At 43.9% G+C, this 9,274-nt stretch overlaps 2 protein-coding genes across 2 annotated transcripts; both read right to left on the bottom strand.

The window, feature by feature from the left end:
* Positions 1-367: 367 nt before the first annotated feature.
* Positions 368-1,123, bottom strand: AYO21_10705 (hypothetical protein; the record flags this gene model as incomplete). Its single annotated transcript, XM_022660615.1, has 1 exon — positions 368-1,123. The coding sequence occupies one exon, from the start codon at positions 1,121-1,123 to the stop codon at positions 368-370; it is 756 nt and encodes a 251-aa protein (XP_022507090.1).
* Positions 1,124-2,755: 1,632 nt separating this feature from the next.
* AYO21_10706 (hypothetical protein) lies at positions 2,756-3,121 on the bottom strand (the record flags this gene model as incomplete). Its single annotated transcript, XM_022660616.1, has 1 exon — positions 2,756-3,121. The coding sequence occupies one exon, from the start codon at positions 3,119-3,121 to the stop codon at positions 2,756-2,758; it is 366 nt and encodes a 121-aa protein (XP_022507091.1).
* Positions 3,122-9,274: the final 6,153 nt, after the last annotated feature.

The following is a 9,274-nucleotide window of genomic DNA, read 5'->3' on the forward strand; positions in this document are numbered from 1 at the left end:
TACAAGGGAGACGTTCATTGAGTGAGTGGACTCATCCATTATGGAACACAGTCCACGCGCATCGACGACGAACCTGTGACCAAGCTGGGAAGCTCGATTATCGATTGTTAGAAGAGATTGGGGCATATACAAGCTCTCAACGAAGCGAAGCCTGGGAAGGGATGAAGAAAACAATAGATTGTTTACCCACCCTGTAAATAGCAGGCGAAAGAAGTAAAGCTTCAAGGCACGAAGTAGATCGATGAACGCAAAAATGCCAAAGTCTGTCTTTCATAATTCGTCGCGCGCCAACCAGCGCATCTTGTGATTCGTCCCCGGCTTTATAGCATTCTAGCACACTAAGGAAACCCAAATTCCCCGCCTGATTTCAATCAGCTCCAAAACGTGGGTGTTGAGAGCCTTGCTCAAGATTTCCACAAAATCCTCCATCCTGTGGCTGTGCAGCCGTAACCGTGATCCACGGTACGTGAGGGGTGTTCGTCAGTACCGGCGTCATCTGCCCTGACAGGGGGCTGAAGTGAGATTCAACGTCCTGGGGGAATGTCTGGTTCTCCCAAAAATCGTCTTCATCCAAGTCGTCTTTGAGGCTGACTTTATAGCCTCCTCCGTCGTAGCCGCCTACATCGGCCCCGTCTATCCCAAGGCCTAGGCCTTCGAGGCCCTCGATCAAATCCTCCTGGGATGCATCCTCTTCGCTCGTGGGCTCCTCAGGTTCCCATGCTTCCCTGGCCTGGTACGAGGGCCCAGCTGGACTGTCCAGACCGTCGAATTTCCAGGTACTGTCCGGTATGCGGGGCATGCCCCTGGCGTCCAGAGGCGGAGTCCAATGCGCGAAATTGGACTCTAGCGGTGTCTGGGGCGGATTTCCATCCAACAAGGCCGGGAAAGTGTGATCGAGCATGTGACGTTGTAGCTGTTCCTCGTCGCTGAAGCCAAATAACCCTGCCACTGTATCAATACATTCAAATTCGGTACACTTGTATTTCTTTGGCCAGGAATTGTTGATCGATGTGGCAATTTGGGAGGAGTTCCTAGATCCGTCATCCCCGGTTTCACGTCGATGCGCTAAGACACCATTGATGGACCCGAAGCCTGAGGGTGGCTTTGTTTGGCGGCTGTCCATGGCTGCTTGCATTCACCAGTGTAGTAGGCGAACTGGCAGGCTGACGACGACGGAGGATAGGTAGAGTCAAGGTGAGGTGGGGTAATCTGCCATGGAGGGGCACGTAGGCACGGAGTAGGTAGGTAGGTAGGTAATCTGGTGAAGGTGGGTAAGATAAAGGTAGGTCTGCCTGCCTGGGGAGCCCGCCGGCGGCGAAATGGAAGAGGACTTGGTGTGGAGGAGATGAACCGACTGCAAATGGGATAACTTGATTGATTCTAATCAGGCCAGGAAATTTATGACGCGGACCTGCGGATTTGTTATGTGCGGGGCGGAAATTCTTCGGTCAACCTTCCCAATAGGGTTAGGACAACATGGAACATGATTGGCTGAGAAGTAGTGTACGCCAGACGATCGACAACAACACTCGCAGCGCGCAGCGACGCGTCGGTCGAACCGGGTGCCGCGGCCATGGGCGTCAAAGGCAAGATTTCGCGCCCCGGCGATGTGCTACATTTGCAGTTGCCGGGGTTACTAGTCACCACATTCCTCTCCGCGATTGGTGAACCACAGCTAGAACTGCGACTTGAACACGCATCTTGCGAATATTCACGAGCGTGGAAAATCCAAAGACGTCTGTTCACAATAGTATTGATTTCACTGCACAGTGTCTCAGCTACTCCGCTACCCGTTCAGACCTCCCATCTACATGCGAGAGTCGCAGTGGCTCTTGAGTAGAACCAACGACCGCATGGTATCTTATCACGGCGCAATCTACTACAGGAACGTGATCGCTGTTAAGGGTGCAGTTAGGACATGAATTCTGAGACGAAGGAATCTAACTAGTGGTTGCGGCGATGGCACGAAAGATAAGGTTATGCGCGCTCAGGCTCGTGTGGGGAATCCAGCCTTGTGCGGGGTACCCCACTACCTGAGGCGCGCAGGCCGTGACAAAAGGAAGAACTTTCCCGTCTGGACTGTCACGTGGAGTGAGCATAAGGTGGGGTAGTACGGACTTGCGTTCGCCCGACAGCCTCATGCACAGCCTTATACTTCCAGCCTTGTGCTGTCAGCCTTGTGCCTTCAGCCTTGTGCTCTCAGCCTTGTGTGTAATGCATGTTTATCCTTTGCACACTTATCTGCTCATACCTCCACTTCTCTCCTGAATTAGGTGGGGAGTGTATCTTAGGCGATTGTCTGTGACATTGACATGGCTGAAGGACAGACATAGCATAGGTTTCACTTTGGCTCCCACAGCGGAGAATTCGCTTGCAAACTATCGTTCTCAACATGGCGAACTCCAGCTCCAGTGTATGTGTTTCTTCTCCAGAACGATGCCCTTCATATTTCAGTCGAAGCGATGTCTCCGCAATCAGCCCGGCGTAGGTGGCATGCGAAGATTTCAAGAGATATAGGTGAGATACTAGTAAGCGAGAAAACAGCTTTTGAACAGGACGATCTGATGGGGTACAACCTCATGAGTGCATTACTTCGAGTACTCTGAACAGTCAAATGAAACGGTACGAACCATAAAAGATCCTGCTATGTAAATAGTCCCGCACGGCGCGTGCCATGGATGGGACGGAGCATTAGCCTTCCACCACTGGAGGACCCAGTCTGTAGTACCATCTTCAATACAATTCTGCGACCAGCTCACCACAGCAGAGTCCAGGTACCGGTCGATGTCGGTCGTCTCGGATGCCGGCTTCTGGCTGGAGCGGTCTCAACTTGTTCCACAACGAGTTGGGCATGCCCGCCGGTTGTTTTGGCTCCGCTGGCAGAGTGAAACGAAAGGGATATACGTTCAGCCTTGACAAAATCGCGGGCCTCTAATACGATCGACACCGCGTCGGCTGGGCTTCTGTGCGCCGTGATCAAGGTCTTGATACGCGGATCCAATACTGTTGCCATATAGTGTAATTTATTCTCGTCCCATCTTGCGAATTGAACTTCTCCGCCTTCTCGAGCGCATTCCGGGATCGAAGCGTGTCGGCGATCATGGTGTAGGTCGAATTCCATCGTGTCTCCACATCGTAGCTGATAAGCTTAGGGCGCGACACCCCTCCCATTCCTGCAAGCCTTGACCGCTCTGAGCGATCCAGAGCACCAGCATGCGGGTCTTCACCACATTCTTCCCGGCGAGCGCGTTCGCGCGCGGTTCGGACGGCCACCCGCTTCTTAATGCTCTCGCGTGATCGAGCGTGGCCCTCGCTTCTTGACCAGTCCGACTCCCAGCGGGGTCTCGATATCTTCGCAGATGAGATTTAGGATGTGTGTTAGGCAGCCATCGAATAAATCTGGCCCGGCCATGAAACCGCATCAGCGGCCGTAGGCGAAACACCCATCCTCGTCATCGTATACCTTCAACAGCTCCGCGTAGAGGGTGTCGCACGTGGTTCTGGTTCAATCATTGCCGGCATTGTCAGCCGTGATCGTCAGAGGCTTCGGTGCGAGATCCAGATCGTCGAGCATGGCGAGCACCACCGCCGCTATATTGGCCCGCCCCAATGGGGTCCCGGAAGCTCAACGAAATCCAGGGGCCCTTCTCGCCTCTCAAAGCCCGCGTGATCCAATGTCCAATTACCCGCGAGAATACTCAATTAGTGCTCCAACGTCCATGCGTCGAGAACGATGGCAATGCTGTCGCAGGTTTCGCCAAGCTCTACTTCAATCACAGCCGATAATCTTCAAACTAGTGCTTGTTCGAGGCTGTTGTCCTCTTGCCGAAGATATAGCATCCGGTCCAAAGGACCGCGAGCCGGTCATTCGAAGGCAGTCGGCTTTTTTTTACTCCACCGGATGTCAAACTCAGTGATCAAGAAATGATCTTCAGTCCAGCTAGTGTAAATTTTTCGCCTCTTCACCACGGATTCGACCACATTCTGGCATGCTGACGGGCGAAGGTTCTCAGGTTCCGACGGAACGATGGTGGAGCAGCTGCTCGACACTTTGGAGAACCAACCCGAATGGCAGCGGCCCTTCCCAGTCAACCAACTCTGTAAGGTCTGAGATCAGGCTTTCTTCCACGTCGTACGAAGAGTACGAAATCAACCCGTCGAGCCCGTTGTTGGGCGCCACGGTAATCTTTACGCGGTAGATTACGCGTCACGCGAGACTCTACGGGAGCAACAGCCATGTCTTCCACTACGAGCTGGTCGTTTGGCGGTGTAGAGTTATTGGAGGATCTGGTACTGCCATGAGAAGTATTGGTTATCGACGAGAACCACGCTTGGCCTTAGGCAGAAAGGACTTCAAATTAACAATGTCGCGTGCTACGAATTTACGAGTGGCTCACGGTATGTCTGAAGGGGGCGTTACGCGCAGCTTCTCCGTGTGTACGCTGATATTTATCAGCTTAGAATGGGTCAAGAATCCATGTTGTTGCTGTTCTTGTTGTTCTTATTGTTGCTCTTGTTCTTGTTCTTGTTGTTGTTCTTGTTGTTATTCTTATTGATGTTCCTGTTGATGTTCCTGTTAATGTTCTTGCTGATGTTCCTGTTGATGCTCCTGTTGATGTTCTTGCTGGTGTTCTTGCTGATGTTCTTGTTGATGTTCTTGTTGATCGGAACGGATTAACTCTCCGCCGCGCCGGACGTAAAGAATGTGACTACGAATATGAATATGGGCTGCATTCGTACTCATTTCTTCATTTCGGTGCCCTAGCTACAGCCTTACTCCCGAAGAGTCACATCTCGGTCTTTTCCAGCTCACACTGTAAGCAACGCTTCTGCTGCTTTAAACACGCAAGTCCGAACGAGTGAGTAGTGCACTGACAGCGGGACACCCTCTTCGGAGGTTCGATAGGCGAGGGCATTTCGTCATACACCTCGTATTCCAAAGCTCAATGGCGGATGATCACAATGCGAACAAGTTGATGGGTCCCACATCTCCCAGAGGCGTAGCATCTTGGGATCTAGGAACATGATAGTCGTCGAAGCCGGGGAAGATGGAACCTAGTGTGTTTGCCCGGACATCTGTCTCAATAAAGCTCGAAGTTTGTTGTTCATTTTCTCGAGTTCCCGACTAGTTGGTCGTATATGATGATCCAGATCTCAGGGATGCGCATCAGACCACTTGGAGTTAAAGGAGTTCAATTTCGATGGGGATTGACTGAGAATTCTGATGTCGCGTGTGATCTTTCTGTTGGACTAACATTTCTCCTCGTAGAGACGAAGAACTATTAGATGGAATGACTCTAGCTTCACCGGGATTTTGCCCAGCTCGTCTGTTCCAGACTCGGCTCACCACTGTGAGTTAGCTGTTACTATCACAGATAATCGCCTAAGAAATTATAAACTCCCGAGCTAATTCGGGAGAGGAGTGTAGGTAAGACCGGATAAGCATGTAAAGGATAAATAGATATTGTACATAAGGCAGAGAGCATGTCGGGCGAACACGAGTCTAAACTATCCTACCTTATACTTACTCCACGTGATAGTATAGAGGGGAAGTTATAAAAGCCCCTTCCTACCTAACTTAGGTGTCAATTAGTTCTTCCTCCTCCTCCAAGCGTTAAGTCGTTATCCATAGGAACTACAGATAGGTAATACAATATACAACAATCCCATCTATCGGCACCTATTGGCACCTACTGCGTCGCGTGGGTCCTGATAGTTACATATTCATTGGTACAATAATCACCACCTTCTTTATCTGCTGCCGCCTGCTGGGGGTCTTTAGACTTTTTGTTCTCTTCATGAATGCTCGCCTTTGCAGCCCACCACGACATCAAGCCACTAACCACTTTAGCTTGCTGCGGCAGGCATTGGTTCCAATGCACTCTGGCGACCCAATCCTAATCCTCCTCCACCGTACTTAGCCATATATTCGGAGCCTCTTCCGAAACTTGTACATGTTGTTTTCGAGTGTTCCAGGTCTTGGATAGGGAGTGGGCGCACTACGATGAAAAATAAGAGAGTGAGTATCAGACTAGTTAGCTAACTGGAGGGTGAATGTATATACTATAGGATTAATAATGATAGATAACTAGCCTATAGATAGAGATATTAACGCTTAAAGAGGCTTTCAGGTTAATAGGTACGACTCCTCTTACTTTATATATACGGTAAGCTAGCTACTTAGCTAGCGGCCTAACTCCTTAGTTAGTAGCCTAAGTTAAGTATCTAGTGTTACGTAGGTATTCGTGACAGTGAGAATAAGGAAGGAGGGACTTACCTGAAGTCCCTTGAGCATTTATAATACCCTAACCACTCATGATGCTCATGATGATAATGACAAGAGGCAGGACCTTAGGCGGGAGTTTTCTCTTAGTTACGACAAGAGGAGCCTGTAGTGGAAGAGGAGTCAGAACCCTTTCTCTACCTTCCGAACAACGTTTGAGGCTCGCCAGAATAATTTAGGTGCCTCCGGCATAAGCTTACTAATAGGAGAAGTCCCTCGACGCCATCAACCACCTGCCCCTCGACTAGGACCGGCCTACCGTCCTGGCCATCTACGTGGACGTGTTAAGGAGTTGCCTTCTTCGCTGATCTCGGCCTGGCCGGCCTGGCCGCCATCGCTGGGCTGGTTGGCATGAAAGAACACGCCTTGCACAACTCCAGTGATTCCCGAATATTAGGAGACAAAGGCGTAAAGAAAAGGTCGACTTGTCAACCTGCTGGGACAATCAATCTGGATATCCCAGAGATAGAGTAGAGCCTGTGCAGCGAACATTCTCGTACAGCATGTACGACTCTCACCGACACAAGCCGGAGCATTCCTGACTGTGGCTGGCCCGAAATGCCTTCTTCCACGGTCAAGCTCGCAGAGTATCTGTTCACACGTCTTCATCAGCTTGGAGTGCGCTCCATACACGGCGTCCCAGGTGATTACAACTTGACTCTCCTGGATCATATAGAGCCATCGGCTCCGCTTCAAGAGCGTGATATTTCTCGAGGCCTCTTTGATACTTAGACGTAATGCCGTACGAGTCATCTTAGAAACTGACCTTCTAGTCGCCCGTTCGCGAGACTGGCTACAGAGGCCGCTGGTAGTGGATGTCGATGAAGTTAAGGCGTTCCCTTAGCCTTATAAATTAACTATCACGGTCTTAATAAATACTAGGTATAGGATATCCCGTATAAGGCTAATTATCCTATATAAGGCTAAATATCTATAAACTCTTTTACCGTAAATTATACGTTATCATTAGTTAAACTCTTTCGTCGTAGAATTTATATTATAATTATACTCTTAATAGCGATCTCTTCTATTTAAGACTATACTATAATACTTTCTAAGACCTCTCTTATTACTATAACTCTTTAAGATACGTTTAAAGACTCTTAAAGAACTTATATAAGATTATATTAAACTAAGTTCGTCGTAGTTAAAGATATACCCTTAAATTTCTTTTTAAGTTCGACTTATTCTATAATAACTAATATAAGATAATATTAAATTTAACTCTATAAAATAAATAAAATACTTCTCGTTATTTAAAAACTATTATATCGTTAAACTCTAGATACGCGCCTTACTTTTATTAACTATCTTAATTATCTTAAAATTAAAATAACGACTCTTTAAGTATTAATAACTTTATAATAGAACTACTTCATTCTTTTAAGCTTAATCCTCCTATCTAGAATTTATTATAGATTACTAGATACTTAAATTAATTTACTTAGTTATCTTTTTCTCTAATATTATTATTATAAACTTAATCTCTAGTAACTCTACTTATAACGTTAGTATATTAACCTTAAACTTAAAGTTCTACTAAATCTTTAAGAAGTCTAGTTATTACTTAAAATTAACTTCTTATATTAAACTTTATAAACCCTCTCTTAAGAGTAACTTTAATATCTAGTAGTTAGAGCTTATTACCTTTATAATTATCTCCTTCTCGTCGTTCTTAATTATCTAATAATATATAAGAAGAGCTATAAGAGTAAGGATAAGAATATAATTATATTATTATACTTAAAGATAAATAAGATATACCTTTTCTACCTATAACTTTAGTAGTAAATACCTCTTAAAACTTAAACGAATTAAGATATATACCTTATATCGTTAAGTTAAATATTAATTAAAGTTAAGTATTATAATAGAAGAAGAATAACTAAGAAGAAGACGTAGTTCTTAAGATATCTACTTATTTTAACTTTAAATACCTTTATTTTCTAATATTTATATTATTAAAATATTTTATTAAGGAATCGATAAAAGTAGAGTTTCTTTTAATTATAATATATTAAGTTATTAGTTATTATACTTAGGTTTAGACTTAAATTAATTTATTAAAAGACTAAATTATTAGTTATTAGATAAAGAATAAGACTCTCTATAATTATATTATAGCTTAAAAGAAAGGTTAAGATAAATAGATCTTAAGTTTATAGAATTAAGTTAATTAACTTAACCCTTAGAATATATAAGAATAGTAAGAATACGTTTCGAGTCTAGAAGTAAAGATAGTAGACTTAATTATTAAAGTGTAAGATTAAATTAGTTAAATAATAGACGTTTAGAATTAGTTAAATAACTATAATACGGAACGAAAGCGATTAAAAGATATTTATACCTAATAAATAGTTATTTATAGAGAACTAGAATAAGAAGTATAGAGAATTATAGTCGTTTTATAAGTTATAATTTAAAACCCTACTTAATCTTTATTTAATACTTTCTGTAATCTCGTAATCTAACCGTCTAGAATACTTAATTATAATCGTTCTTAATCTTTAAGCCCCTTAATAAGAAGATATAATATCTATAATAATTTAAACTAATATTATATCTACTAGTTTACTTACGTAAGTCGAAGAGGTACTCTAGAAGTTTAAGAGATATTAATATAAGGATCTTTATCTCTCCGTCTTACTAATTAAGTTCCTATACTTACTTTATATACGACTAAGACTATAAGTATTATTTCTTATATAAAAATATTAAATCTATTTAAGTTTAACGGAATTAAGAGTAAGTATTATAAGTAATATAATAAGATCCTATATAAGTTAAAAGTAAAAGAGATAATATAGAGATTATAAGGAGCTCTTACTACGATTATCTATATTAATATATAATTAATAGAAGATACTTATTAAAACGTTAAATCTTACCTTCTAGATATACCTTTTATAGATTAAAGTACGAAATATTTAATATATTAATTTGTATTATTTTTTATCTTAATTAATTTATAAAGATTATTAATTATTAATA

This window comes from Fonsecaea monophora (assembly GCF_001642475.1).
Source record: "Fonsecaea monophora strain CBS 269.37 chromosome Unknown Scaff128, whole genome shotgun sequence".
NCBI lineage: Eukaryota > Fungi > Ascomycota > Eurotiomycetes > Chaetothyriales > Herpotrichiellaceae > Fonsecaea > Fonsecaea monophora.